General features: G+C 40.3%; 19 protein-coding genes across 19 annotated transcripts; all 19 read right to left on the minus strand.

The window, feature by feature from the left end:
- Positions 1-886: 886 nt before the first annotated feature.
- On the minus strand, positions 887-1,561 carry LOC123722674 (histone H2B). Its single transcript, XM_045685138.1, has one exon. It carries the CDS (start codon positions 1,406-1,408, stop codon positions 1,034-1,036), a length of 375 nt encoding a protein of 124 aa, XP_045541094.1. The 5' UTR covers positions 1,409-1,561; the 3' UTR covers positions 887-1,033.
- Positions 1,562-2,054: 493 nt separating this feature from the next.
- Positions 2,055-2,858, minus strand: LOC123722675 (histone H2A). The gene has a single exon (XM_045685139.1). The coding sequence runs from the start codon at positions 2,680-2,682 to the stop codon at positions 2,308-2,310; it is 375 nt and encodes a 124-aa protein (XP_045541095.1). The 5' UTR covers positions 2,683-2,858; the 3' UTR covers positions 2,055-2,307.
- A 251-nt stretch (positions 2,859-3,109) lies between these two features.
- Positions 3,110-4,346, minus strand: LOC123722673 (histone H1-like). Its single transcript, XM_045685137.1, has one exon. The coding sequence runs from the start codon at positions 4,236-4,238 to the stop codon at positions 3,477-3,479; it is 762 nt and encodes a 253-aa protein (XP_045541093.1). The 5' UTR covers positions 4,239-4,346; the 3' UTR covers positions 3,110-3,476.
- A 1,263-nt stretch (positions 4,347-5,609) lies between these two features.
- LOC123722669 (histone H4) lies at positions 5,610-6,357 on the minus strand. Its single transcript, XM_045685128.1, has one exon. The coding sequence runs from the start codon at positions 6,159-6,161 to the stop codon at positions 5,850-5,852; it is 312 nt and encodes a 103-aa protein (XP_045541084.1). The 5' UTR covers positions 6,162-6,357; the 3' UTR covers positions 5,610-5,849.
- A 443-nt stretch (positions 6,358-6,800) lies between these two features.
- LOC123722665 (histone H3) lies at positions 6,801-7,499 on the minus strand. The gene has a single exon (XM_045685124.1). The coding sequence runs from the start codon at positions 7,316-7,318 to the stop codon at positions 6,908-6,910; it is 411 nt and encodes a 136-aa protein (XP_045541080.1). The 5' UTR covers positions 7,319-7,499; the 3' UTR covers positions 6,801-6,907.
- A 586-nt stretch (positions 7,500-8,085) lies between these two features.
- LOC123722666 (histone H2B) lies at positions 8,086-8,760 on the minus strand. Its single transcript, XM_045685125.1, has one exon. The coding sequence runs from the start codon at positions 8,605-8,607 to the stop codon at positions 8,233-8,235; it is 375 nt and encodes a 124-aa protein (XP_045541081.1). The 5' UTR covers positions 8,608-8,760; the 3' UTR covers positions 8,086-8,232.
- A 493-nt stretch (positions 8,761-9,253) lies between these two features.
- Positions 9,254-10,057, minus strand: LOC123722667 (histone H2A). The gene has a single exon (XM_045685126.1). The coding sequence runs from the start codon at positions 9,879-9,881 to the stop codon at positions 9,507-9,509; it is 375 nt and encodes a 124-aa protein (XP_045541082.1). The 5' UTR covers positions 9,882-10,057; the 3' UTR covers positions 9,254-9,506.
- Positions 10,058-10,308: 251 nt separating this feature from the next.
- On the minus strand, positions 10,309-11,542 carry LOC123722664 (histone H1-like). The gene has a single exon (XM_045685123.1). The coding sequence runs from the start codon at positions 11,435-11,437 to the stop codon at positions 10,676-10,678; it is 762 nt and encodes a 253-aa protein (XP_045541079.1). The 5' UTR covers positions 11,438-11,542; the 3' UTR covers positions 10,309-10,675.
- A 1,266-nt stretch (positions 11,543-12,808) lies between these two features.
- Positions 12,809-13,556, minus strand: LOC123722668 (histone H4). Its single transcript, XM_045685127.1, has one exon. It carries the CDS (start codon positions 13,358-13,360, stop codon positions 13,049-13,051), a length of 312 nt encoding a protein of 103 aa, XP_045541083.1. The 5' UTR covers positions 13,361-13,556; the 3' UTR covers positions 12,809-13,048.
- A 443-nt stretch (positions 13,557-13,999) lies between these two features.
- Positions 14,000-14,698, minus strand: LOC123722624 (histone H3). Its single transcript, XM_045685045.1, has one exon. It carries the CDS (start codon positions 14,515-14,517, stop codon positions 14,107-14,109), a length of 411 nt encoding a protein of 136 aa, XP_045541001.1. The 5' UTR covers positions 14,518-14,698; the 3' UTR covers positions 14,000-14,106.
- A 586-nt stretch (positions 14,699-15,284) lies between these two features.
- LOC123722627 (histone H2B) lies at positions 15,285-15,959 on the minus strand. The gene has a single exon (XM_045685048.1). The coding sequence runs from the start codon at positions 15,804-15,806 to the stop codon at positions 15,432-15,434; it is 375 nt and encodes a 124-aa protein (XP_045541004.1). The 5' UTR covers positions 15,807-15,959; the 3' UTR covers positions 15,285-15,431.
- Positions 15,960-16,452: 493 nt separating this feature from the next.
- On the minus strand, positions 16,453-17,256 carry LOC123722628 (histone H2A). Its single transcript, XM_045685049.1, has one exon. The coding sequence runs from the start codon at positions 17,078-17,080 to the stop codon at positions 16,706-16,708; it is 375 nt and encodes a 124-aa protein (XP_045541005.1). The 5' UTR covers positions 17,081-17,256; the 3' UTR covers positions 16,453-16,705.
- A 241-nt stretch (positions 17,257-17,497) lies between these two features.
- LOC123722623 (histone H1-like) lies at positions 17,498-18,734 on the minus strand. The gene has a single exon (XM_045685044.1). It carries the CDS (start codon positions 18,624-18,626, stop codon positions 17,865-17,867), a length of 762 nt encoding a protein of 253 aa, XP_045541000.1. The 5' UTR covers positions 18,627-18,734; the 3' UTR covers positions 17,498-17,864.
- Positions 18,735-19,997: 1,263 nt separating this feature from the next.
- Positions 19,998-20,745, minus strand: LOC106713225 (histone H4). The gene has a single exon (XM_014505952.2). The coding sequence runs from the start codon at positions 20,547-20,549 to the stop codon at positions 20,238-20,240; it is 312 nt and encodes a 103-aa protein (XP_014361438.1). The 5' UTR covers positions 20,550-20,745; the 3' UTR covers positions 19,998-20,237.
- Positions 20,746-21,188: 443 nt separating this feature from the next.
- On the minus strand, positions 21,189-21,757 carry LOC123722625 (histone H3-like). The gene has a single exon (XM_045685046.1). It carries the CDS (start codon positions 21,704-21,706, stop codon positions 21,296-21,298), a length of 411 nt encoding a protein of 136 aa, XP_045541002.1. The 5' UTR covers positions 21,707-21,757; the 3' UTR covers positions 21,189-21,295.
- Positions 21,758-22,473: 716 nt separating this feature from the next.
- Positions 22,474-23,148, minus strand: LOC123722626 (histone H2B). The gene has a single exon (XM_045685047.1). It carries the CDS (start codon positions 22,993-22,995, stop codon positions 22,621-22,623), a length of 375 nt encoding a protein of 124 aa, XP_045541003.1. The 5' UTR covers positions 22,996-23,148; the 3' UTR covers positions 22,474-22,620.
- A 493-nt stretch (positions 23,149-23,641) lies between these two features.
- Positions 23,642-24,445, minus strand: LOC106713223 (histone H2A). Its single transcript, XM_014505950.2, has one exon. It carries the CDS (start codon positions 24,267-24,269, stop codon positions 23,895-23,897), a length of 375 nt encoding a protein of 124 aa, XP_014361436.1. The 5' UTR covers positions 24,270-24,445; the 3' UTR covers positions 23,642-23,894.
- Positions 24,446-24,694: 249 nt separating this feature from the next.
- LOC123720904 (histone H1-like) lies at positions 24,695-25,931 on the minus strand. Its single transcript, XM_014506933.2, has one exon. The coding sequence runs from the start codon at positions 25,821-25,823 to the stop codon at positions 25,062-25,064; it is 762 nt and encodes a 253-aa protein (XP_014362419.1). The 5' UTR covers positions 25,824-25,931; the 3' UTR covers positions 24,695-25,061.
- Positions 25,932-27,094: 1,163 nt separating this feature from the next.
- LOC123722629 (histone H4) lies at positions 27,095-27,726 on the minus strand. The gene has a single exon (XM_045685050.1). The coding sequence runs from the start codon at positions 27,721-27,723 to the stop codon at positions 27,412-27,414; it is 312 nt and encodes a 103-aa protein (XP_045541006.1). The 5' UTR covers positions 27,724-27,726; the 3' UTR covers positions 27,095-27,411.
- Positions 27,727-27,804: the final 78 nt, after the last annotated feature.

Genomic DNA, 27,804 nt, shown 5'->3' on the forward strand with positions numbered 1-27,804 from the left:
GAGTACGGCTTCCATTTTTTTGTTACACGATTGTTATTTAATGTTCCTATATTTTATTTGTCGCTAATTTCTCACTATAACTGCACAATATTTTGTCCACTTTTACTTTTAAACTTTAAATCGATAATCCTACCGACTGCGCCATGTCGACAAGGGAGACGTAATAAAGCTGCGACTTTCAGATGCGTACTGATTTATTTATACTTTATTTATAACTACCCTTATAAACAATACCGACAGGGACCGCATTGCCTCTCTCACCACAACTTCACTGTCTCTTTCTCACTCACCACACACGCATACATCGAGAACGTATTTTTTTTTTTTATTTTTTTTTTCTTCGCTATTAACAATTATTGTAAATCTTTGTTATTTGTATATAACAAAAAGAATATATGTTTTGTTCTGGTATGGTTATTAAAATATATACCCTAAATAATAATCTTGTTATTTACTTAATATGAATATTATGAGTTAAAAAAAAATTAAACTATACCAGCATTGGTTCTAAGATTTAATTATAAAATTAGATAATTCTATTTTAACGTCTACAGATAAAAAAATCTTATTATTTTTATCATTTCAAGTTCTTGTTGCATATATTTAAACGGCGCTTCGATCTTTGCAATACGTCTAAATTTATTATTGTACGGTGTTGTGTGCGCGCGCAATAGACGGCAATAAAAAGCCTCATTTGTGTATATTCTCTCTATTTACTACTTCACACCAAGGATATTGTGGTAAATAAATTATTATTCAATTCGTAACGTTTGTCAGGTTTTTTTTTTTTTTTTTTTTTTTAACAACAACATATTATATTTAACTTTCAAAATGTAAGAATTTAAGTAAGACGATTACGACGAAGACGTTCTATGCATATATCTTAGAAACAGAAATTAAATTCGATGCGTTTTGTGGCCCTGAAAAGGGCCTTTGAAATGTAAATTATGTACTCAATGTAACATAATATACATATTGTCAAATATATTTGTGGTTGTTGTATATTCTGCACAACCGATGGGCTTCAGTCAGCTCACTTCGAGCTGGTGTATTTGGTGACGGCCTTTGTGCCTTCACTGACGGCGTGCTTGGCTAATTCACCGGGCAGTAGCAGTCTCACGGATGTCTGCACCTCCCTTGATGTTATGGTAGAGCGCTTGTTGTAGTGGGCGAGACGGGAGGCCTCAGCCGCGATACGTTCGAAGATGTCGTTGACGAACGAATTCATGATAGACATGGCCTTGCTCGATATACCGGTGTCGGGGTGCACTTGTTTGAGCACTTTGTAAATGTAGATGGCGTAGCTCTCCTTCCTCTTGTGCTTCTTCTTTTTCTTATCAGACTTGGAGATGTTCTTTTGGGCCTTGCCCGATTTCTTGGCGGCTTTTCCACTTGTTTTCGGCGGCATGTTTGTCGGTTATAAACAAACAATTGTGTACTAAATCACTCACAGCGCAACTTACAACTGTTCACGCGGTGAATAGGAGCGAGATATTTTGAAGCCCAGATGTTTTTTGCCTTTTGTCGACTGGAGAGCGTAAAAGATCAAGGGGGGCTTAAACAGCGAAACGTCCCACGGCGATGTATCACGTGACATGCGAGGTCGTTAGTAAACAATAACGCGGAGCGTTAGCGGGGCCCAGGGCGGAAGGGGGAGGCAATTTAGTTCTTAATTCTATGTAACATTTTTTAATCAATTTTTTCCTATTACTTCTTGTTAGTTATATTATGTCAAATTATTTGATCGATCGAATTAGACTCGATTATAATATTAATATTTATAGAACGTATTTTTGATTGGTTTTAGTAAGTGAAATGAATAAAAAAAAATGATGGAATTAGCTGATAAACTGAAAAATTTCATCTTATTTTGATATACATACACGAATTCCATAGGATTGTATTACGAAATATTGATTGTATTAAAAAAAAAAAAAAAAAAAATAGATATCCGATTTAAGCGCAAATATTGCTCGAGTATCATTAATTTTTTTTAATTGTAAATTCACCGAAGTACTTATTATACGACGACCAATGAATAAGTTTTTGCCTTGATATGAAATATTATAATTATGTATTATCAATTTATAAGACGTTCATTAATCCATCGTAACAAGAAACTGCAATTAGCGTTGCATCGAATATATTTGCGGCCCTCAAAAGGGCCTTTTAGTCATCAATTAAATAAAAGGAAAGCATAGATATGATACGTGTGCGTAGAAAACACACATCACGCATAATCTTTCTTCCTTTCTTCATTGGTGGTATAATAGGTCGCGCCGCCGCTAGTTTTCTTTGTTCACCATCTTAAGCCTTCTTCTCGGTCTTCTTGGGCAAGAGGACTGCCTGAATATTAGGTAGCACACCGCCCTGCGCGATGGTCACTCCGGATAGAAGTTTGTTCAATTCTTCGTCGTTGCGGATGGCGAGCTGCAGATGTCGGGGAATGATTCTTGTCTTCTTGTTGTCGCGAGCCGCATTGCCGGCCAACTCGAGAACTTCAGCAGCGAGATATTCCATAACCGCAGCGAGATAGACGGGAGCACCGGCACCGACACGCTCCGCGTAATTGCCCTTACGCAGCAATCTGTGTATACGACCTACCGGGAACTGGAGACCGGCACGATTCGAACGAGACTTTGCCTTCCCCTTAACTTTGCCACCTTTGCCGCGTCCAGACATTATATTTTTTTGATAATAACCGTCAATGAAAACAACTATTAAACGTCGTCGTACGATTGTACGAAGTGCACGCGAAATTTTAGAAAATTTTACTCTTATATCCGACGAGACGTACCAAAGCGAAGGGGGGTTTAAGCAGCACACGCCGTATGAATTGGATCAATTATACGTAGAATCGGGATGTTGGGCGCGCGCTTGCGTGTGTGTGTGTGTGTGTGTGTGTGTGTGTGTGTGTATACGTAATACATAATAAGGAGTTGAAAAAAAAAAATCAATAATAATGCTTAATTGATAAAATATGTGTTTTTGTGTTTTTCGTTCGGTTTATTGATCCATGACGATTAGGATAAGTAATTAGGACACTTACTTAGTAGTAATGTTCTTGTCGAAGAATAAATAAATTAATGAAAATGTACGCGTTAATCAGACTAATTAATTAATAAATTGATTAGGTATCGTACAACGGCAATATGTTGTTGTAATATACAAAGAATATAAATAGAGAGTTCGATGATGATGATGACGACGTTCGTTCGCTTTATACCTTATAGAAACTTTATACCTTATTGGAATCTTATGTTAGCCCTGAAAAGGGCTTTTTATAAAGGGCGCATTTTGACACTCCCGACGGCACTCGCTCGAGATGAGTCAATTTGCATTAACCTTTAATCCAGGTGAACAACACCACAGCACCACCACTAGCCGGAGACGGCGGCGGAACGACCGGCGCGGCGGTAGGCGGGGGGCGGCGCGTTGCGGCGTTGGACAGCGTAAGATATCTTACGCTTCTTTCTTTATTTTTTGGCGGCGGAAGCCTTCTTGGACGCTGCAGCTGCGGGCTTAGACTTTGGGGTCGTCGCCTTTTTCGGTTTTGGTGCTTTAGGTTTCTTCGTCGGTGGCTTGGCGCTCTTTTTAGCTTTCGGCGCAGCATTTTTAGCTTTGGAGACACCTCCGCTCTGCACTCCGGCGGTCTTTCTGGCGGCGGCGGGCTTCTTTTTAGCGGCAGCCGCTTTCTTGTCCTTGATTGCGGCGGATGGTTTCGCTTTGGACGGCGATGAGGCAGCAGCGGAAGCGGCCTTCTTAGCTTTCCCTGCGCCGGCGGCGGTCGCAGCAGCGCCCTTCTTCGTTTTCGCAGCTGCAGATCCGGCGGCTGATGGGGCGGTGCTCTTGGCAGCGCCGCTCTTGCTCGCCACCGCCGGTTTCTTGGAGGCGGCCGATTTAGATTCGAGTTTGAACGAACCGGATGCTCCTTTGCCTTTGGTCTGAATGAGAGCACCGGATTCGACTGCGCTCTTCAAGTATTTCCTGATAAACGGAGCCAGTTTCTCTGCGTCGACTTTGTATTGTGCTGCGATATATTTCTTAATAGCCTGCAGAGAGGATCCGCTTCGTTCCTTCAGCTCCTTGATAGCACTGGTGACCATCTCCGATGTTTTCGGATGAGTGGGCTTCGCCTTCGGCTTCTTAACACCGCCGGCAGAGGCCGCGGTCGCCTTTGGTTTCTTCGCTGGGGTCGCGGGTGCGGGGGTTTCCGATGCAACTGCGGTGTCGGCCATTGTAGATGATGATGATGTATTTAGGTGTCGTTGCTATGTTATAATTCTTCAAAGAGAGAATAAATATATTAGTAAACGTACGATATAGAAGTTGTAACGTTGTACGATACCTTTCCGAGCTACGAAGTAAACTCGCATGCTTTACCATAAGGAGAACCGCGATGCCGCAAGACGTTTTCTCGTATCAACACTTATAACTTTTCACTAGATAGTTTTAAATTTAATTGATTTTAAAATATTAAACGTAAAAATATTTAGATCGAAACGTTAGATATATAATATTTTTGAGATTGTTTTCATACAGAAATGAAATGTTTAACGATTAGCCGTAGAGAAACGACGTGATTGATGTTTATTTTGCCCGCCGTTTTCTGAGCGTACTGCGACTCGTGTTTAAAAATGATTTTTCTCTATTTAATCGATCGGGGAGTAAAATTTTCTTTCGCCCGACGAAAGTTAAGATCCTGAGGATGAACAGGGAGCTTAGGTCACTCCGGATATGCATTATTCTTTAAGCAACGACCGATTATACATCGAAGGTCGTAAAACACAAACGGCCCGCACGTATCACTAACTCGAGTCTTCGTATGGATGGTGCGACCTTTAAAAATTAATCGTTTGATTTGATATAAATAAGCTACGATCCCCTCGTCATCATCGCATTGATCATCATCAAATTTGTACAGCTACGACGATGATTAAAACTATACCAACGCGACCAACGCCGCGAGTCGTACGATCGTATCGTAGCACTATAATCGCCATCGAGTTTCTCGTTTAGTTTTCTTACTTTCTTTCTTTTTACCATTTTGTTTATAATTTAAATTTAATAAAAGATTATTATTATGTCACAAATGTAATTATAGTAAATAAAACCTATTTCATAGCTCATATTTATCACTGCCCTTAGAGAGCCCCGACGAGTAAGATGTATTATATATTATGCTGTATCGATAAGAAAATGAAACTCTAGAACCAAATTAATCACCGGCGATACAAGTTGTTAATAACCATTAAATGTTGTTGCAGTATGCATTACGTTTCCATGTCCATGTTAAAGTTTTTTCGCTAGTAAAAAAAAAAAAAAAAACATAACATCCGCTGTATATAGTGTAATGTCATTAAAATAATTTATAAAACTTTGTTTACTTCTTCAAAAGAAAAATCTATTCTCCTTTTCTTTTTTTTTTAAAAATAAAATACGTATTCGAATCGAATCGTTTGTGTAAAATAAAAAAAAAAATAGAAAGAATCATCGCATCATGAATTATTCTCCTCTCGAAGTCGAAGTTCGAAACAATTTTATACAATCATGGCGGTGTACACCAGTACAAACAACCAACAACAGAATGATAATACATATTTGTGTGTGAAAAAAAAAAATCACAAATTGAAGCGTTTTAATTAAGACGATACGTCCATGTCATACACCATAGAAACTTTATCAAACGTGTATAGATATATATGCGGCCCTGAAAAGGGCCTTTTGACAGTGCCGAAATAATTATTATCCGACCATTGATATTATAAATGGACAGAAATATAATAACGCTCGTCTCGTGGCTAAGAGCCGAGAGCCGGCAAGATTTCGCTTGCTGCTGCTGCTCGCCTTTAACCGCCGAAACCGTACAGGGTACGTCCTTGACGTTTTAGGGCGTATACGACGTCCATAGCGGTGACGGTCTTCCTCTTCGCGTGCTCGGTGTAAGTGACGGCGTCGCGGATCACGTTCTCGAGGAACACCTTCAACACGCCGCGAGTCTCCTCGTAAATCAGACCGGAGATACGCTTCACGCCGCCTCTTCGAGCGAGACGTCGGATGGCGGGCTTCGTAATACCCTGGATGTTATCACGAAGTACTTTCCTGTGACGCTTCGCTCCGCCTTTTCCCAAGCCTTTACCTCCCTTGCCGCGACCGGTCATTTTGCTAGTTTAACAGTTTAAAAACGCACTAATGTACAACACTTGCAACACGATGCGAGTCCTGAAGCGGAATAAAATTTTTCGCCCACCACGCCGCTTTTTATAATCGTTCGCTCCGCCTCCCATTGGGGCATACGGGGAGTTGAGGCGGGGGGCGAGGTAGCCTTATAGCCTCGACCAGAAACGAAAGAGACAAATAATATAAATTTTAACCATTATCATGAATGAAATTTTAACCAATACTAATAGTAAATATTATGTAAATGTGAATATGAATTTACCTCGCGAACAACATAAAACATAATCCAATTAATAGATATGTAATGTACGTATACATTTTTGATTGTTTGCAATTTTATTCAATTTTGATATTTCTCTTTCATCTGTTTTGAGTTTAGATAAAACGTTTAAAATTTATGACGACGGTTTCGTTCGATATTCATAGTTAGAACTACTCTTACAGTAACAAAAACCGAACCGAAACTCACATAAATCATGTGTATTAATATAAAACGACATATTATGGAACATTTCCATTACAAAACTTGAATTAATTATTCTTTTAGTAACGACGTACTCATTTTTATTAATTTAAAAATATTCTTATTGTATTATATATTTTATAATATAAATGACGTTCTCAGTCATATCGTAGAAACTTGAATTTTTGTCTAGATATATATGCGGCCCTGAAAAGGGCCTTTTTTCATTTCAAATATGAAGATAAAAAATATAAAATAATCTTCTTAGGCGCGCTCGCCGCGAATTCTACGTGCGAGCTGAATGTCTTTAGGCATGATGGTGACACGTTTGGCGTGAATAGCGCACAAGTTCGTGTCTTCGAAAAGACCAACGAGATAGGCCTCGCTTGCTTCCTGAAGAGCCATCACAGCAGAGCTCTGGAAACGCAGATCAGTCTTGAAATCTTGCGCGATCTCACGAACTAAACGTTGGAATGGCAACTTGCGAATAAGAAGCTCGGTGCTCTTTTGGTAACGGCGAATCTCACGGAGAGCGACAGTTCCGGGCCTGTAGCGATGAGGTTTCTTCACTCCGCCGGTGGCTGGTGCGCTCTTACGTGCCGCTTTCGTTGCGAGCTGTTTACGAGGCGCCTTTCCACCGGTGGATTTGCGAGCCGTTTGCTTAGTACGAGCCATTATTGAACACTAATAAGACACGCGTTACGATACACACTGTGATGTCCTTACCAGTCGACGGTTAGGAGTTTATTAAAAAGTTCGCCGTGGTGGCCCGCCTTTTTATATCTAAGCACATCGGGGACCGCATTGCCTCTCTCACCACAACTTCACTGTCTCTTTCTCACTCACCACACACGCATACATCGAGAACGTATTTTTTTTTTTTATTTTTTTTTTCTTCGCTATTAACAATTATTGTAAATCTTTGTTATTTGTATATAACAAAAAGAATATATGTTTTGTTCTGGTATGGTTATTAAAATATATACCCTAAATAATAATCTTGTTATTTACTTAATATGAATATTATGAGTTAAAAAAAAATTAAACTATACCAGCATTGGTTCTAAGATTTAATTATAAAATTAGATAATTCTATTTTAACGTCTACAGATAAAAAAATCTTATTATTTTTATCATTTCAAGTTCTTGTTGCATATATTTAAACGGCGCTTCGATCTTTGCAATACGTCTAAATTTATTATTGTACGGTGTTGTGTGCGCGCGCAATAGACGGCAATAAAAAGCCTCATTTGTGTATATTCTCTCTATTTACTACTTCACACCAAGGATATTGTGGTAAATAAATTATTATTCAATTCGTAACGTTTGTCAGGTTTTTTTTTTTTTTTTTTTTTTTAACAACAACATATTATATTTAACTTTCAAAATGTAAGAATTTAAGTAAGACGATTACGACGAAGACGTTCTATGCATATATCTTAGAAACAGAAATTAAATTCGATGCGTTTTGTGGCCCTGAAAAGGGCCTTTGAAATGTAAATTATGTACTCAATGTAACATAATATACATATTGTCAAATATATTTGTGGTTGTTGTATATTCTGCACAACCGATGGGCTTCAGTCAGCTCACTTCGAGCTGGTGTATTTGGTGACGGCCTTTGTGCCTTCACTGACGGCGTGCTTGGCTAATTCACCGGGCAGTAGCAGTCTCACGGATGTCTGCACCTCCCTTGATGTTATGGTAGAGCGCTTGTTGTAGTGGGCGAGACGGGAGGCCTCAGCCGCGATACGTTCGAAGATGTCGTTGACGAACGAATTCATGATAGACATGGCCTTGCTCGATATACCGGTGTCGGGGTGCACTTGTTTGAGCACTTTGTAAATGTAGATGGCGTAGCTCTCCTTCCTCTTGTGCTTCTTCTTTTTCTTATCAGACTTGGAGATGTTCTTTTGGGCCTTGCCCGATTTCTTGGCGGCTTTTCCACTTGTTTTCGGCGGCATGTTTGTCGGTTATAAACAAACAATTGTGTACTAAATCACTCACAGCGCAACTTACAACTGTTCACGCGGTGAATAGGAGCGAGATATTTTGAAGCCCAGATGTTTTTTGCCTTTTGTCGACTGGAGAGCGTAAAAGATCAAGGGGGGCTTAAACAGCGAAACGTCCCACGGCGATGTATCACGTGACATGCGAGGTCGTTAGTAAACAATAACGCGGAGCGTTAGCGGGGCCCAGGGCGGAAGGGGGAGGCAATTTAGTTCTTAATTCTATGTAACATTTTTTAATCAATTTTTTCCTATTACTTCTTGTTAGTTATATTATGTCAAATTATTTGATCGATCGAATTAGACTCGATTATAATATTAATATTTATAGAACGTATTTTTGATTGGTTTTAGTAAGTGAAATGAATAAAAAAAAATGATGGAATTAGCTGATAAACTGAAAAATTTCATCTTATTTTGATATACATACACGAATTCCATAGGATTGTATTACGAAATATTGATTGTATTAAAAAAAAAAAAAAAAAAAATAGATATCCGATTTAAGCGCAAATATTGCTCGAGTATCATTAATTTTTTTTAATTGTAAATTCACCGAAGTACTTATTATACGACGACCAATGAATAAGTTTTTGCCTTGATATGAAATATTATAATTATGTATTATCAATTTATAAGACGTTCATTAATCCATCGTAACAAGAAACTGCAATTAGCGTTGCATCGAATATATTTGCGGCCCTCAAAAGGGCCTTTTAGTCATCAATTAAATAAAAGGAAAGCATAGATATGATACGTGTGCGTAGAAAACACACATCACGCATAATCTTTCTTCCTTTCTTCATTGGTGGTATAATAGGTCGCGCCGCCGCTAGTTTTCTTTGTTCACCATCTTAAGCCTTCTTCTCGGTCTTCTTGGGCAAGAGGACTGCCTGAATATTAGGTAGCACACCGCCCTGCGCGATGGTCACTCCGGATAGAAGTTTGTTCAATTCTTCGTCGTTGCGGATGGCGAGCTGCAGATGTCGGGGAATGATTCTTGTCTTCTTGTTGTCGCGAGCCGCATTGCCGGCCAACTCGAGAACTTCAGCAGCGAGATATTCCATAACCGCAGCGAGATAGACGGGAGCACCGGCACCGACACGCTCCGCGTAATTGCCCTTACGCAGCAATCTGTGTATACGACCTACCGGGAACTGGAGACCGGCACGATTCGAACGAGACTTTGCCTTCCCCTTAACTTTGCCACCTTTGCCGCGTCCAGACATTATATTTTTTTGATAATAACCGTCAATGAAAACAACTATTAAACGTCGTCGTACGATTGTACGAAGTGCACGCGAAATTTTAGAAAATTTTACTCTTATATCCGACGAGACGTACCAAAGCGAAGGGGGGTTTAAGCAGCACACGCCGTATGAATTGGATCAATTATACGTAGAATCGGGATGTTGGGCGCGCGCTTGCGTGTGTGTGTGTGTGTGTGTGTGTGTGTGTGTGTGTATACGTAATACATAATAAGGAGTTGAAAAAAAAAAATCAATAATAATGCTTAATTGATAAAATATGTGTTTTTGTGTTTTTCGTTCGGTTTATTGATCCATGACGATTAGGATAAGTAATTAGGACACTTACTTAGTAGTAATGTTCTTGTCGAAGAATAAATAAATTAATGAAAATGTACGCGTTAATCAGACTAATTAATTAATAAATTGATTAGGTATCGTACAACGGCAATATGTTGTTGTAATATACAAAGAATATAAATAGAGAGTTCGATGATGATGATGACGACGTTCGTTCGCTTTATACCTTATAGAAACTTTATACCTTATTGGAATCTTATGTTAGCCCTGAAAAGGGCTTTTTATAAAGGGCGCATTTTGACACTCCCGACGGCACTCGCTCGAGATGAGTCAATTTGCATTAACCTTTAATCCAGGTGAACAACACCACAGCACCACCACTAGCCGGAGACGGCGGCGGAACGACCGGCGCGGCGGTAGGCGGGGGGCGGCGCGTTGCGGCGTTGGACAGCGTAAGATATCTTACGCTTCTTTCTTTATTTTTTGGCGGCGGAAGCCTTCTTGGACGCTGCAGCTGCGGGCTTAGACTTTGGGGTCGTCGCCTTTTTCGGTTTTGGTGCTTTAGGTTTCTTCGTCGGTGGCTTGGCGCTCTTTTTAGCTTTCGGCGCAGCATTTTTAGCTTTGGAGACACCTCCGCTCTGCACTCCGGCGGTCTTTCTGGCGGCGGCGGGCTTCTTTTTAGCGGCAGCCGCTTTCTTGTCCTTGATTGCGGCGGATGGTTTCGCTTTGGACGGCGATGAGGCAGCAGCGGAAGCGGCCTTCTTAGCTTTCCCTGCGCCGGCGGCGGTCGCAGCAGCGCCCTTCTTCGTTTTCGCAGCTGCAGATCCGGCGGCTGATGGGGCGGTGCTCTTGGCAGCGCCGCTCTTGCTCGCCACCGCCGGTTTCTTGGAGGCGGCCGATTTAGATTCGAGTTTGAACGAACCGGATGCTCCTTTGCCTTTGGTCTGAATGAGAGCACCGGATTCGACTGCGCTCTTCAAGTATTTCCTGATAAACGGAGCCAGTTTCTCTGCGTCGACTTTGTATTGTGCTGCGATATATTTCTTAATAGCCTGCAGAGAGGATCCGCTTCGTTCCTTCAGCTCCTTGATAGCACTGGTGACCATCTCCGATGTTTTCGGATGAGTGGGCTTCGCCTTCGGCTTCTTAACACCGCCGGCAGAGGCCGCGGTCGCCTTTGGTTTCTTCGCTGGGGTCGCGGGTGCGGGGGTTTCCGATGCAACTGCGGTGTCGGCCATTGTAGATGATGATGATGTATTTAGGTGTCGTTGCTATGTTATAATTCTTCAAAGAGAGAATAAATATATTAGTAAACGTACGATATAGAAGTTGTAACGTTGTACGATACCTTTCCGAGCTACGAAGTAAACTCGCATGCTTTACCATAAGGAGAACCGCGATGCCGCAAGACGTTTTCTCGTATCAACACTTATAACTTTTCACTAGATAGTTTTAAATTTAATTGATTTTAAAATATTAAACGTAAAAATATTTAGATCGAAACGTTAGATATATAATATTTTTGAGATTGTTTTCATACAGAAATGAAATGTTTAACGATTAGCCGTAGAGAAACGACGTGATTGATGTTTATTTTGCCCGCCGTTTTCTGAGCGTACTGCGACTCGTGTTTAAAAATGATTTTTCTCTATTTAATCGATCGGGGAGTAAAATTTTCTTTCGCCCGACGAAAGTTAAGATCCTGAGGATGAACAGGGAGCTTAGGTCACTCCGGATATGCATTATTCTTTAAGCAACGACCGATTATACATCGAAGGTCGTAAAACACAAACGGCCCGCACGTATCACTAACTCGAGTCTTCGTATGGATGGTGCGACCTTTAAAAATTAATCGTTTGATTTGATATAAATAAGCTACGATCCCCTCGTCATCATCGCATTGATCATCATCAAATTTGTACAGCTACGACGATGATTAAAACTATACCAACGCGACCAACGCCGCGAGTCGTACGATCGTATCGTAGCACTATAATCGCCATCGAGTTTCTCGTTTAGTTTTCTTACTTTCTTTCTTTTTACCATTTTGTTTATAATTTAAATTTAATAAAAGATTATTATTATGTCACAAATGTAATTATAGTAAATAAAACCTATTTCATAGCTCATATTTATCACTGCCCTTAGAGAGCCCCGACGAGTAAGATGTATTATATATTATGCTGTATCGATAAGAAAATGAAACTCTAGAACCAAATTAATCACCGGCGATACAAGTTGTTAATAACCATTAAATGTTGTTGCAGTATGCATTACGTTTCCATGTCCATGTTAAAGTTTTTTCGCTAGTAAAAAAAAAAAAAAAAACATAACATCCGCTGTATATAGTGTAATGTCATTAAAATAATTTATAAAACTTTGTTTACTTCTTCAAAAGAAAAATCTATTCTCCTTTTCTTTTTTTTTTAAAAATAAAATACGTATTCGAATCGAATCGTTTGTGTAAAATAAAAAAAAAAATAGAAAGAATCATCGCATCATGAATTATTCTCCTCTCGAAGTCGAAGTTCGAAACAATTTTATACAATCATGGCGGTGTACACCAGTACAAACAACCAACAACAGAATGATAATACATATTTGTGTGTGAAAAAAAAAAATCACAAATTGAAGCGTTTTAATTAAGACGATACGTCCATGTCATACACCATAGAAACTTTATCAAACGTGTATAGATATATATGCGGCCCTGAAAAGGGCCTTTTGACAGTGCCGAAATAATTATTATCCGACCATTGATATTATAAATGGACAGAAATATAATAACGCTCGTCTCGTGGCTAAGAGCCGAGAGCCGGCAAGATTTCGCTTGCTGCTGCTGCTCGCCTTTAACCGCCGAAACCGTACAGGGTACGTCCTTGACGTTTTAGGGCGTATACGACGTCCATAGCGGTGACGGTCTTCCTCTTCGCGTGCTCGGTGTAAGTGACGGCGTCGCGGATCACGTTCTCGAGGAACACCTTCAACACGCCGCGAGTCTCCTCGTAAATCAGACCGGAGATACGCTTCACGCCGCCTCTTCGAGCGAGACGTCGGATGGCGGGCTTCGTAATACCCTGGATGTTATCACGAAGTACTTTCCTGTGACGCTTCGCTCCGCCTTTTCCCAAGCCTTTACCTCCCTTGCCGCGACCGGTCATTTTGCTAGTTTAACAGTTTAAAAACGCACTAATGTACAACACTTGCAACACGATGCGAGTCCTGAAGCGGAATAAAATTTTTCGCCCACCACGCCGCTTTTTATAATCGTTCGCTCCGCCTCCCATTGGGGCATACGGGGAGTTGAGGCGGGGGGCGAGGTAGCCTTATAGCCTCGACCAGAAACGAAAGAGACAAATAATATAAATTTTAACCATTATCATGAATGAAATTTTAACCAATACTAATAGTAAATATTATGTAAATGTGAATATGAATTTACCTCGCGAACAACATAAAACATAATCCAATTAATAGATATGTAATGTACGTATACATTTTTGATTGTTTGCAATTTTATTCAATTTTGATATTTCTCTTTCATCTGTTTTGAGTTTAGATAAAACGTTTAAAATTTATGACGACGGTTTCGTTCGATATTCATAGTTAGAACTACTCTTACAGTAACAAAAACCGAACCGAAACTCACATAAATCATGTGTATTAATATAAAACGACATATTATGGAACATTTCCATTACAAAACTTGAATTAATTATTCTTTTAGTAACGACGTACTCATTTTTATTAATTTAAAAATATTCTTATTGTATTATATATTTTATAATATAAATGACGTTCTCAGTCATATCGTAGAAACTTGAATTTTTGTCTAGATATATATGCGGCCCTGAAAAGGGCCTTTTTTCATTTCAAATATGAAGATAAAAAATATAAAATAATCTTCTTAGGCGCGCTCGCCGCGAATTCTACGTGCGAGCTGAATGTCTTTAGGCATGATGGTGACACGTTTGGCGTGAATAGCGCACAAGTTCGTGTCTTCGAAAAGACCAACGAGATAGGCCTCGCTTGCTTCCTGAAGAGCCATCACAGCAGAGCTCTGGAAACGCAGATCAGTCTTGAAATCTTGCGCGATCTCACGAACTAAACGTTGGAATGGCAACTTGCGAATAAGAAGCTCGGTGCTCTTTTGGTAACGGCGAATCTCACGGAGAGCGACAGTTCCGGGCCTGTAGCGATGAGGTTTCTTCACTCCGCCGGTGGCTGGTGCGCTCTTACGTGCCGCTTTCGTTGCGAGCTGTTTACGAGGCGCCTTTCCACCGGTGGATTTGCGAGCCGTTTGCTTAGTACGAGCCATTATTGAACACTAATAAGACACGCGTTACGATACACACTGTGATGTCCTTACCAGTCGACGGTTAGGAGTTTATTAAAAAGTTCGCCGTGGTGGCCCGCCTTTTTATATCTAAGCACATCGGGGACCGCATTGCCTCTCTCACCACAACTTCACTGTCTCTTTCTCACTCACCACACACGCATACATCGAGAACGTATTTTTTTTTTTTATTTTTTTTTTCTTCGCTATTAACAATTATTGTAAATCTTTGTTATTTGTATATAACAAAAAGAATATATGTTTTGTTCTGGTATGGTTATTAAAATATATACCCTAAATAATAATCTTGTTATTTACTTAATATGAATATTATGAGTTAAAAAAAAATTAAACTATACCAGCATTGGTTCTAAGATTTAATTATAAAATTAGATAATTCTATTTTAACGTCTACAGATAAAAAAATCTTATTATTTTTATCATTTCAAGTTCTTGTTGCATATATTTAAACGGCGCTTCGATCTTTGCAATACGTCTAAATTTATTATTGTACGGTGTTGTGTGCGCGCGCAATAGACGGCAATAAAAAGCCTCATTTGTGTATATTCTCTCTATTTACTACTTCACACCAAGGATATTGTGGTAAATAAATTATTATTCAATTCGTAACGTTTGTCAGGTTTTTTTTTTTTTTTTTTTTTTTAACAACAACATATTATATTTAACTTTCAAAATGTAAGAATTTAAGTAAGACGATTACGACGAAGACGTTCTATGCATATATCTTAGAAACAGAAATTAAATTCGATGCGTTTTGTGGCCCTGAAAAGGGCCTTTGAAATGTAAATTATGTACTCAATGTAACATAATATACATATTGTCAAATATATTTGTGGTTGTTGTATATTCTGCACAACCGATGGGCTTCAGTCAGCTCACTTCGAGCTGGTGTATTTGGTGACGGCCTTTGTGCCTTCACTGACGGCGTGCTTGGCTAATTCACCGGGCAGTAGCAGTCTCACGGATGTCTGCACCTCCCTTGATGTTATGGTAGAGCGCTTGTTGTAGTGGGCGAGACGGGAGGCCTCAGCCGCGATACGTTCGAAGATGTCGTTGACGAACGAATTCATGATAGACATGGCCTTGCTCGATATACCGGTGTCGGGGTGCACTTGTTTGAGCACTTTGTAAATGTAGATGGCGTAGCTCTCCTTCCTCTTGTGCTTCTTCTTTTTCTTATCAGACTTGGAGATGTTCTTTTGGGCCTTGCCCGATTTCTTGGCGGCTTTTCCACTTGTTTTCGGCGGCATGTTTGTCGGTTATAAACAAACAATTGTGTACTAAATCACTCACAGCGCAACTTACAACTGTTCACGCGGTGAATAGGAGCGAGATATTTTGAAGCCCAGATGTTTTTTGCCTTTTGTCGACTGGAGAGCGTAAAAGATCAAGGGGGGCTTAAACAGCGAAACGTCCCACGGCGATGTATCACGTGACATGCGAGGTCGTTAGTAAACAATAACGCGGAGCGTTAGCGGGGCCCAGGGCGGAAGGGGGAGGCAATTTAGTTCTTAATTCTATGTAACATTTTTTAATCAATTTTTTCCTATTACTTCTTGTTAGTTATATTATGTCAAATTATTTGATCGATCGAATTAGACTCGATTATAATATTAATATTTATAGAACGTATTTTTGATTGGTTTTAGTAAGTGAAATGAATAAAAAAAAATGATGGAATTAGCTGATAAACTGAAAAATTTCATCTTATTTTGATATACATACACGAATTCCATAGGATTGTATTACGAAATATTGATTGTATTAAAAAAAAAAAAAAAAAAAATAGATATCCGATTTAAGCGCAAATATTGCTCGAGTATCATTAATTTTTTTTAATTGTAAATTCACCGAAGTACTTATTATACGACGACCAATGAATAAGTTTTTGCCTTGATATGAAATATTATAATTATGTATTATCAATTTATAAGACGTTCATTAATCCATCGTAACAAGAAACTGCAATTAGCGTTGCATCGAATATATTTGCGGCCCTCAAAAGGGCCTTTTAGTCATCAATTAAATAAAAGGAAAGCATAGATATGATACGTGTGCGTAGAAAACACACATCACGCATAATCTTTCTTCCTTTCTTCATTGGTGGTATAATAGGTCGCGCCGCCGCTAGTTTTCTTTGTTCACCATCTTAAGCCTTCTTCTCGGTCTTCTTGGGCAAGAGGACTGCCTGAATATTAGGTAGCACACCGCCCTGCGCGATGGTCACTCCGGATAGAAGTTTGTTCAATTCTTCGTCGTTGCGGATGGCGAGCTGCAGATGTCGGGGAATGATTCTTGTCTTCTTGTTGTCGCGAGCCGCATTGCCGGCCAACTCGAGAACTTCAGCAGCGAGATATTCCATAACCGCAGCGAGATAGACGGGAGCACCGGCACCGACACGCTCCGCGTAATTGCCCTTACGCAGCAATCTGTGTATACGACCTACCGGGAACTGGAGACCGGCACGATTCGAACGAGACTTTGCCTTCCCCTTAACTTTGCCACCTTTGCCGCGTCCAGACATTATATTTTTTTGATAATAACCGTCAATGAAAACAACTATTAAACGTCGTCGTACGATTGTACGAAGTGCACGCGAAATTTTAGAAAATTTTACTCTTATATCCGACGAGACGTACCAAAGCGAAGGGGGGTTTAAGCAGCACACGCCGTATGAATTGGATCAATTATACGTAGAATCGGGATGTTGGGCGCGCGCTTGCGTGTGTGTGTGTGTGTGTGTGTGTGTATACGTAATACATAATAAGGAGTTGAAAAAAAAAAATCAATAATAATGCTTAATTGATAAAATATGTGTTTTTGTGTTTTTCGTTCGGTTTATTGATCCATGACGATTAGGATAAGTAATTAGGACACTTACTTAGTAGTAATGTTCTTGTCGAAGAATAAATAAATTAATGAAAATGTACGCGTTAATCAGACTAATTAATTAATAAATTGATTAGGTATCGTACAACGGCAATATGTTGTTGTAATATACAAAGAATATAAATAGAGAGTTCGATGATGATGATGACGACGTTCGTTCGCTTTATACCTTATAGAAACTTTATACCTTATTGGAATCTTATGTTAGCCCTGAAAAGGGCTTTTTATAAAGGGCGCATTTTGACACTCCCGACGGCACTCGCTCGAGATGAGTCAATTTGCATTAACCTTTAATCCAGGTGAACAACACCACAGCACCACCACTAGCCGGAGACGGCGGCGGAACGACCGGCGCGGCGGTAGGCGGGGGGCGGCGCGTTGCGGCGTTGGACAGCGTAAGATATCTTACGCTTCTTTCTTTATTTTTTGGCGGCGGAAGCCTTCTTGGACGCTGCAGCTGCGGGCTTAGACTTTGGGGTCGTCGCCTTTTTCGGTTTTGGTGCTTTAGGTTTCTTCGTCGGTGGCTTGGCGCTCTTTTTAGCTTTCGGCGCAGCATTTTTAGCTTTGGAGACACCTCCGCTCTGCACTCCGGCGGTCTTTCTGGCGGCGGCGGGCTTCTTTTTAGCGGCAGCCGCTTTCTTGTCCTTGATTGCGGCGGATGGTTTCGCTTTGGACGGCGATGAGGCAGCAGCGGAAGCGGCCTTCTTAGCTTTCCCTGCGCCGGCGGCGGTCGCAGCAGCGCCCTTCTTCGTTTTCGCAGCTGCAGATCCGGCGGCTGATGGGGCGGTGCTCTTGGCAGCGCCGCTCTTGCTCGCCACCGCCGGTTTCTTGGAGGCGGCCGATTTAGATTCGAGTTTGAACGAACCGGATGCTCCTTTGCCTTTGGTCTGAATGAGAGCACCGGATTCGACTGCGCTCTTCAAGTATTTCCTGATAAACGGAGCCAGTTTCTCTGCGTCGACTTTGTATTGTGCTGCGATATATTTCTTAATAGCCTGCAGAGAGGATCCGCTTCGTTCCTTCAGCTCCTTGATAGCACTGGTGACCATCTCCGATGTTTTCGGATGAGTGGGCTTCGCCTTCGGCTTCTTAACACCGCCGGCAGAGGCCGCGGTCGCCTTTGGTTTCTTCGCTGGGGTCGCGGGTGCGGGGGTTTCCGATGCAACTGCGGTGTCGGCCATTGTAGATGATGATGATGTATTTAGGTGTCGTTGCTATGTTATAATTCTTCAAAGAGAGAATAAATATATTAGTAAACGTACGATATAGAAGTTGTAACGTTGTACGATACCTTTCCGAGCTACGAAGTAAACTCGCATGCTTTACCATAAGGAGAACCGCGATGCCGCAAGACGTTTTCTCGTATCAACACTTATAACTTTTCACTAGATAGTTTTAAATTTAATTGATTTTAAAATATTAAACGTAAAAATATTTAGATCGAAACGTTAGATATATAATATTTTTGAGATTGTTTTCATACAGAAATGAAATGTTTAACGATTAGCCGTAGAGAAACGACGTGATTGATGTTTATTTTGCCCGCCGTTTTCTGAGCGTACTGCGACTCGTGTTTAAAAATGATTTTTCTCTATTTAATCGATCGGGGAGTAAAATTTTCTTTCGCCCGACGAAAGTTAAGATCCTGAGGATGAACAGGGAGCTTAGGTCACTCCGGATATGCATTATTCTTTAAGCAACGACCGATTATACATCGAAGGTCGTAAAACACAAACGGCCCGCACGTATCACTAACTCGAGTCTTCGTATGGATGGTGCGACCTTTAAAAATTAATCGTTTGATTTGATATAAATAAGCTACGATCCCCTCGTCATCATCGCATTGATCATCATCAAATTTGTACAGCTACGACGATGATTAAAACTATACCAACGCGACCAACGCCGCGAGTCGTACGATCGTATCGTAGCACTATAATCGCCATCGAGTTTCTCGTTTAGTTTTCTTACTTTCTTTCTTTTTACCATTTTGTTTATAATTTAAATTTAATAAAAGATTATTATTATGTCACAAATGTAATTATAGTAAATAAAACCTATTTCATAGCTCATATTTATCACTGCCCTTAGAGAGCCCCGACGAGTAAGATGTATTATATATTATGCTGTATCGATAAGAAAATGAAACTCTAGAACCAAATTAATCACCGGCGATACAAGTTGTTAATAACCATTAAATGTTGTTGCAGTATGCATTACGTTTCCATGTCCATGTTAAAGTTTTTTCGCTAGTAAAAAAAAAAAAAAAAACATAACATCCGCTGTATATAGTGTAATGTCATTAAAATAATTTATAAAACTTTGTTTACTTCTTCAAAAGAAAAATCTATTCTCCTTTTCTTTTTTTTTTAAAAATAAAATACGTATTCGAATCGAATCGTTTGTGTAAAATAAAAAAAAAAATAGAAAGAATCATCGCATCATGAATTATTCTCCTCTCGAAGTCGAAGTTCGAAACAATTTTATACAATCATGGCGGTGTACACCAGTACAAACAACCAACAACAGAATGATAATACATATTTGTGTGTGAAAAAAAAAAATCACAAATTGAAGCGTTTTAATTAAGACGATACGTCCATGTCATACACCATAGAAACTTTATCAAACGTGTATAGATATATATGCGGCCCTGAAAAGGGCCTTTTGACAGTGCCGAAATAATTATTATCCGACCATTGATATTATAAATGGACAGAAATATAATAACGCTCGTCTCGTGGCTAAGAGCCGAGAGCCGGCAAGATTTCGCTTGCTGCTGCTGCTCGCCTTTAACCGCCGAAACCGTACAGGGTACGTCCTTGACGTTTTAGGGCGTATACGACGTCCATAGCGGTGACGGTCTTCCTCTTCGCGTGCTCGGTGTAAGTGACGGCGTCGCGGATCACGTTCTCGAGGAACACCTTCAACACGCCGCGAGTCTCCTCGTAAATCAGACCGGAGATACGCTTCACGCCGCCTCTTCGAGCGAGACGTCGGATGGCGGGCTTCGTAATACCCTGGATGTTATCACGAAGTACTTTCCTGTGACGCTTCGCTCCGCCTTTTCCCAAGCCTTTACCTCCCTTGCCGCGACCGGTCATTTTGCTAGTTTAACAGTTTAAAAACGCACTAATGTACAACACTTGCAACACGATGCGAGTCCTGAAGCGGAATAAAATTTTTCGCCCACCACGCCGCTTTTTATAATCGTTCGCTCCGCCTCCCATTGGGGCATACGGGGAGTTGAGGCGGGGGGCGAGGTAGCCTTATAGCCTCGACCAGAAACGAAAGAGACAAATAATATAAATTTTAACCATTATCATGAATGAAATTTTAACCAATACTAATAGTAAATATTATGTAAATGTGAATATGAATTTACCTCGCGAACAACATAAAACATAATCCAATTAATAGATATGTAATGTACGTATACATTTTTGATTGTTTGCAATTTTATTCAATTTTGATATTTCTCTTTCATCTGTTTTGAGTTTAGATAAAACGTTTAAAATTTATGACGACGGTTTCGTTCGATATTCATAGTTAGAACTACTCTTACAGTAACAAAAACCGAACCGAAACTCACATAAATCATGTGTATTAATATAAAACGACATATTATGGAACATTTCCATTACAAAACTTGAATTAATTATTCTTTTAGTAACGACGTACTCATTTTTATTAATTTAAAAATATTCTTATTGTATTATATATTTTATAATATAAATGACGTTCTCAGTCATATCGTAGAAACTTGAATTTTTGTCTAGATATATATGCGGCCCTGAAAAGGGCCTTTTTTCATTTCAAATATGAAGATAAAAAATATAAAATAATCTTCTTAGGCGCGCTCGCCGCGAATTCTACGTGCGAGCTGAATGTCTTTAGGCATGATGGTGACACGTTTGGCGTGAATAGCGCACAAGTTCGTGTCTTCGAAAAGACCAACGAGATAGGCCTCGCTTGCTTCCTGAAGAGCCATCACAGCAGAGCTCTGGAAACGCAGATCAGTCTTGAAATCTTGCGCGATCTCACGAACTAAACGTTGGAATGGCAACTTGCGAATAAGAAGCTCGGTGCTCTTTTGGTAACGGCGAATCTCACGGAGAGCGACAGTTCCGGGCCTGTAGCGATGAGGTTTCTTCACTCCGCCGGTGGCTGGTGCGCTCTTACGTGCCGCTTTCGTTGCGAGCTGTTTACGAGGCGCCTTTCCACCGGCGGATTTGCGAGCCGTTTGCTTAGTACGAGCCATTATTGAACACTAATAAGACACGCGTTACGATACACACTGTGATGTCCTTAACAGTCGACGGTTAGGAGTTTATTAAAAAGTTCGCCGTGGTGGCCCGCCTTTTTATATCTAAGCACATCGGGGACCGCATTGCCTCTCTCACCACAACTTCACTGTCTCTTTCTCACTCACCACACACGCATACATCGAGAACGTATTTTTTTTTTTTATTTTTTTTTTCTTCGCTATTAACAATTATTGTAAATCTTTGTTATTTGTATATAACAAAAAGAATATATGTTTTGTTCTGGTATGGTTATTAAAATATATACCCTAAATAATAATCTTGTTATTTACTTAATATGAATATTATGAGTTAAAAAAAAATTAAACTATACCAGCATTGGTTCTAAGATTTAATTATAAAATTAGATAATTCTATTTTAACGTCTACAGATAAAAAAATCTTATTATTTTTATCATTTCAAGTTCTTGTTGCATATATTTAAACGGCGCTTCGATCTTTGCAATACGTCTAAATTTATTATTGTACGGTGTTGTGTGCGCGCGCAATAGACGGCAATAAAAAGCCTCATTTGTGTATATTCTCTCTATTTACTACTTCACACCAAGGATATTGTGGTAAATAAATTATTATTCAATTCGTAACGTTTGTCAGGTTTTTTTTTTTTTTTTTTTTTTTAACAACAACATATTATATTTAACTTTCAAAATGTAAGAATTTAAGTAAGACGATTACGACGAAGACGTTCTATGCATATATCTTAGAAACAGAAATTAAATTCGATGCGTTTTGTGGCCCTGAAAAGGGCCTTTGAAATGTAAATTATGTACTCAATGTAACATAATATACATATTGTCAAATATATTTGTGGTTGTTGTATATTCTGCACAACCGATGGGCTTCAGTCAGCTCACTTCGAGCTGGTGTATTTGGTGACGGCCTTTGTGCCTTCACTGACGGCGTGCTTGGCTAATTCACCGGGCAGTAGCAGTCTCACGGATGTCTGCACCTCCCTTGATGTTATGGTAGAGCGCTTGTTGTAGTGGGCGAGACGGGAGGCCTCAGCCGCGATACGTTCGAAGATGTCGTTGACGAACGAATTCATGATAGACATGGCCTTGCTCGATATACCGGTGTCGGGGTGCACTTGTTTGAGCACTTTGTAAATGTAGATGGCGTAGCTCTCCTTCCTCTTGTGCTTCTTCTTTTTCTTATCAGACTTGGAGATGTTCTTTTGGGCCTTGCCCGATTTCTTGGCGGCTTTTCCACTTGTTTTCGGCGGCATGTTTGTCGGTTATAAACAAACAATTGTGTACTAAATCACTCACAGCGCAACTTACAACTGTTCACGCGGTGAATAGGAGCGAGATATTTTGAAGCCCAGATGTTTTTTGCCTTTTGTCGACTGGAGAGCGTAAAAGATCAAGGGGGGCTTAAACAGCGAAACGTCCCACGGCGATGTATCACGTGACATGCGAGGTCGTTAGTAAACAATAACGCGGAGCGTTAGCGGGGCCCAGGGCGGAAGGGGGAGGCAATTTAGTTCTTAATTCTATGTAACATTTTTTAATCAATTTTTTCCTATTACTTCTTGTTAGTTATATTATGTCAAATTATTTGATCGATCGAATTAGACTCGATTATAATATTAATATTTATAGAACGTATTTTTGATTGGTTTTAGTAAGTGAAATGAATAAAAAAAAATGATGGAATTAGCTGATAAACTGAAAAATTTCATCTTATTTTGATATACATACACGAATTCCATAGGATTGTATTACGAAATATTGATTGTATTAAAAAAAAAAAAAAAAAAAATAGATATCCGATTTAAGCGCAAATATTGCTCGAGTATCATTAATTTTTTTTAATTGTAAATTCACCGAAGTACTTATTATACGACGACCAATGAATAAGTTTTTGCCTTGATATGAAATATTATAATTATGTATTATCAATTTATAAGACGTTCATTAATCCATCGTAACAAGAAACTGCAATTAGCGTTGCATCGAATATATTTGCGGCCCTCAAAAGGGCCTTTTAGTCATCAATTAAATAAAAGGAAAGCATAGATATGATACGTGTGCGTAGAAAACACACATCACGCATAATCTTTCTTCCTTTCTTCATTGGTGGTATAATAGGTCGCGCCGCCGCTAGTTTTCTTTGTTCACCATCTTAAGCCTTCTTCTCGGTCTTCTTGGGCAAGAGGACTGCCTGAATATTAGGTAGCACACCGCCCTGCGCGATGGTCACTCCGGATAGAAGTTTGTTCAATTCTTCGTCGTTGCGGATGGCGAGCTGCAGATGTCGGGGAATGATTCTTGTCTTCTTGTTGTCGCGAGCCGCATTGCCGGCCAACTCGAGAACTTCAGCAGCGAGATATTCCATAACCGCAGCGAGATAGACGGGAGCACCGGCACCGACACGCTCCGCGTAATTGCCCTTACGCAGCAATCTGTGTATACGACCTACCGGGAACTGGAGACCGGCACGATTCGAACGAGACTTTGCCTTCCCCTTAACTTTGCCACCTTTGCCGCGTCCAGACATTATATTTTTTTGATAATAACCGTCAATGAAAACAACTATTAAACGTCGTCGTACGATTGTACGAAGTGCACGCGAAATTTTAGAAAATTTTACTCTTATATCCGACGAGACGTACCAAAGCGAAGGGGGGTTTAAGCAGCACACGCCGTATGAATTGGATCAATTATACGTAGAATCGGGATGTTGGGCGCGCGCTTGCGTGTGTGTGTGTGTGTGTGTGTGTGTGTGTGTGTATACGTAATACATAATAAGGAGTTGAAAAAAAAAAATCAATAATAATGCTTAATTGATAAAATATGTGTTTTTGTGTTTTTCGTTCGGTTTATTGATCCATGACGATTAGGATAAGTAATTAGGACACTTACTTAGTAGTAATGTTCTTGTCGAAGAATAAATAAATTAATGAAAATGTACGCGTTAATCAGACTAATTAATTAATAAATTGATTAGGTATCGTACAACGGCAATATGTTGTTGTAATATACAAAGAATATAAATAGAGAGTTCGATGATGATGATGACGACGTTCGTTCGCTTTATACCTTATAGAAACTTTATACCTTATTGGAATCTTATGTTAGCCCTGAAAAGGGCTTTTTATAAAGGGCGCATTTTGACACTCCCGACGGCACTCGCTCGAGATGAGTCAATTTGCATTAACCTTTAATCCAGGTGAACAACACCACAGCACCACCACTAGCCGGAGACGGCGGCGGAACGACCGGCGCGGCGGTAGGCGGGGGGCGGCGCGTTGCGGCGTTGGACAGCGTAAGATATCTTACGCTTCTTTCTTTATTTTTTGGCGGCGGAAGCCTTCTTGGACGCTGCAGCTGCGGGCTTAGACTTTGGGGTCGTCGCCTTTTTCGGTTTTGGTGCTTTAGGTTTCTTCGTCGGTGGCTTGGCGCTCTTTTTAGCTTTCGGCGCAGCATTTTTAGCTTTGGAGACACCTCCGCTCTGCACTCCGGCGGTCTTTCTGGCGGCGGCGGGCTTCTTTTTAGCGGCAGCCGCTTTCTTGTCCTTGATTGCGGCGGATGGTTTCGCTTTGGACGGCGATGAGGCAGCAGCGGAAGCGGCCTTCTTAGCTTTCCCTGCGCCGGCGGCGGTCGCAGCAGCGCCCTTCTTCGTTTTCGCAGCTGCAGATCCGGCGGCTGATGGGGCGGTGCTCTTGGCAGCGCCGCTCTTGCTCGCCACCGCCGGTTTCTTGGAGGCGGCCGATTTAGATTCGAGTTTGAACGAACCGGATGCTCCTTTGCCTTTGGTCTGAATGAGAGCACCGGATTCGACTGCGCTCTTCAAGTATTTCCTGATAAACGGAGCCAGTTTCTCTGCGTCGACTTTGTATTGTGCTGCGATATATTTCTTAATAGCCTGCAGAGAGGATCCGCTTCGTTCCTTCAGCTCCTTGATAGCACTGGTGACCATCTCCGATGTTTTCGGATGAGTGGGCTTCGCCTTCGGCTTCTTAACACCGCCGGCAGAGGCCGCGGTCGCCTTTGGTTTCTTCGCTGGGGTCGCGGGTGCGGGGGTTTCCGATGCAACTGCGGTGTCGGCCATTGTAGATGATGATGATGTATTTAGGTGTCGTTGCTATGTTATAATTCTTCAAAGAGAGAATAAATATATTAGTAAACGTACGATATAGAAGTTGTAACGTTGTACGATACCTTTCCGAGCTACGAAGTAAACTCGCATGCTTTACCATAAGGAGAACCGCGATGCCGCAAGACGTTTTCTCGTATCAACACTTATAACTTTTCACTAGATAGTTTTAAATTTAATTGATTTTAAAATATTAAACGTAAAAATATTTAGATCGAAACGTTAGATATATAATATTTTTGAGATTGTTTTCATACAGAAATGAAATGTTTAACGATTAGCCGTAGAGAAACGACGTGATTGATGTTTATTTTGCCCGCCGTTTTCTGAGCGTACTGCGACTCGTGTTTAAAAATGATTTTTCTCTATTTAATCGATCGGGGAGTAAAATTTTCTTTCGCCCGACGAAAGTTAAGATCCTGAGGATGAACAGGGAGCTTAGGTCACTCCGGATATGCATTATTCTTTAAGCAACGACCGATTATACATCGAAGGTCGTAAAACACAAACGGCCCGCACGTATCACTAACTCGAGTCTTCGTATGGATGGTGCGACCTTTAAAAATTAATCGTTTGATTTGATATAAATAAGCTACGATCCCCTCGTCATCATCGCATTGATCATCATCAAATTTGTACAGCTACGACGATGATTAAAACTATACCAACGCGACCAACGAACGCAGCGAGTCGTACGATCGTATCGTAGCACTATATCATCGCCATCGAGTTTCTCGTTTAGTTTTCTTACTTTCTTTCTTTCTTTTTACCACTTTGTTTATAATTTAAATTAAATAAAAGATTATTATTATGTCACAAATGTATTAATAGTAAATAAAACCTATTTCATAGCTCATATTTATCACTGCCCTTAGAGAGCCCCGACGAGTAAGATGTATTATATATTATGCTGTATCGATAAGAAAATGAAACTCTAGAACCAAATTAACCACCGGCGATACAAGTTGTTAATAACTATTAAATGTTGTTAAAGTATTTTCGCTCGCTAGTAAAAAAAAAAAAAAAAACATAACATCTGCTGTATATAGTGTAGTGTAATGTCATTAAAATAATTTATAAAATTTTGTTTACTTCTTCAAAAGAAAAATCTATTTTCCTTTTCTTTTTTAAATAAAATACGTATTCGAATCGAATCGTTTGTGTAAAATAAAAAAAATAGAAAGAATCATCGCAACGTGAATTATTCTCCTCTCGAAGTCGAAGTTCGAAACAATTTTATACAATCATGGTGGTGTACACCAGTACAAACAACCAACAACAGAATAATAATACATATTTCTGTGTGAAAAAAAAATCACAAATTGAAGAGTTTTAATTAAGACGATACGTCCATGTCATACACCATAGAAACTTTATCAAACGTGTATAGATATATATGCGGCCCTGAAAAGGGCCTTTTGACAGTGCCGAAATAATTATTATCCGACCATTGATATTATAAATGGACAGAAATATAATAACGCTCGTCTCGTGGCTACTAAGAGCCGCGAGCCGGCAAGATTTCGCTTGCTGCTGCTCGCCTTTAACCGCCGAAACCGTACAGGGTACGTCCTTGACGTTTTAGGGCGTATACGACGTCCATAGCGGTGACGGTCTTCCTTTTCGCGTGCTCGGTGTAAGTGACGGCGTCGCGGATCACGTTCTCGAGGAACACCTTCAACACGCCGCGAGTCTCCTCGTAAATCAGACCGGAGATACGCTTCACGCCGCCTCTTCGAGCGAGACGTCGGATGGCGGGCTTCGTAATACCCTGGATGTTATCACGAAGTACTTTCCTGTGACGCTTCGCTCCGCCTTTTCCCAAGCCTTTACCTCCCTTGCCGCGACCGGTCATTTTGCTAGATTATCATCATGGCCAAAAAAAAAATTACACTCAGGTGTAGAATACCTTTTGAGTCAGGTTATCACGTATTTG

Source organism: Papilio machaon, chromosome 28, assembly GCF_912999745.1.
Source record: "Papilio machaon chromosome 28, ilPapMach1.1, whole genome shotgun sequence".
Taxonomy (NCBI): Eukaryota; Metazoa; Arthropoda; class Insecta; order Lepidoptera; family Papilionidae; genus Papilio; species Papilio machaon.

Coding starts and splice junctions, on each gene's coding strand:
- LOC123722674 (XM_045685138.1), bottom strand. CDS start 1,408: ATGCCGCCGAAAACAAGTGGAAAAGCCGCCAAGAAATCGGGCAAGGCC.
- LOC123722675 (XM_045685139.1), bottom strand. CDS start 2,682: ATGTCTGGACGCGGCAAAGGTGGCAAAGTTAAGGGGAAGGCAAAGTCT.
- LOC123722673 (XM_045685137.1), bottom strand. CDS start 4,238: ATGGCCGACACCGCAGTTGCATCGGAAACCCCCGCACCCGCGACCCCA.
- LOC123722669 (XM_045685128.1), bottom strand. CDS start 6,161: ATGACCGGTCGCGGCAAGGGAGGTAAAGGCTTGGGAAAAGGCGGAGCG.
- LOC123722665 (XM_045685124.1), bottom strand. CDS start 7,318: ATGGCTCGTACTAAGCAAACGGCTCGCAAATCCACCGGTGGAAAGGCG.
- LOC123722666 (XM_045685125.1), bottom strand. CDS start 8,607: ATGCCGCCGAAAACAAGTGGAAAAGCCGCCAAGAAATCGGGCAAGGCC.
- LOC123722667 (XM_045685126.1), bottom strand. CDS start 9,881: ATGTCTGGACGCGGCAAAGGTGGCAAAGTTAAGGGGAAGGCAAAGTCT.
- LOC123722664 (XM_045685123.1), bottom strand. CDS start 11,437: ATGGCCGACACCGCAGTTGCATCGGAAACCCCCGCACCCGCGACCCCA.
- LOC123722668 (XM_045685127.1), bottom strand. CDS start 13,360: ATGACCGGTCGCGGCAAGGGAGGTAAAGGCTTGGGAAAAGGCGGAGCG.
- LOC123722624 (XM_045685045.1), bottom strand. CDS start 14,517: ATGGCTCGTACTAAGCAAACGGCTCGCAAATCCACCGGTGGAAAGGCG.
- LOC123722627 (XM_045685048.1), bottom strand. CDS start 15,806: ATGCCGCCGAAAACAAGTGGAAAAGCCGCCAAGAAATCGGGCAAGGCC.
- LOC123722628 (XM_045685049.1), bottom strand. CDS start 17,080: ATGTCTGGACGCGGCAAAGGTGGCAAAGTTAAGGGGAAGGCAAAGTCT.
- LOC123722623 (XM_045685044.1), bottom strand. CDS start 18,626: ATGGCCGACACCGCAGTTGCATCGGAAACCCCCGCACCCGCGACCCCA.
- LOC106713225 (XM_014505952.2), bottom strand. CDS start 20,549: ATGACCGGTCGCGGCAAGGGAGGTAAAGGCTTGGGAAAAGGCGGAGCG.
- LOC123722625 (XM_045685046.1), bottom strand. CDS start 21,706: ATGGCTCGTACTAAGCAAACGGCTCGCAAATCCGCCGGTGGAAAGGCG.
- LOC123722626 (XM_045685047.1), bottom strand. CDS start 22,995: ATGCCGCCGAAAACAAGTGGAAAAGCCGCCAAGAAATCGGGCAAGGCC.
- LOC106713223 (XM_014505950.2), bottom strand. CDS start 24,269: ATGTCTGGACGCGGCAAAGGTGGCAAAGTTAAGGGGAAGGCAAAGTCT.
- LOC123720904 (XM_014506933.2), bottom strand. CDS start 25,823: ATGGCCGACACCGCAGTTGCATCGGAAACCCCCGCACCCGCGACCCCA.
- LOC123722629 (XM_045685050.1), bottom strand. CDS start 27,723: ATGACCGGTCGCGGCAAGGGAGGTAAAGGCTTGGGAAAAGGCGGAGCG.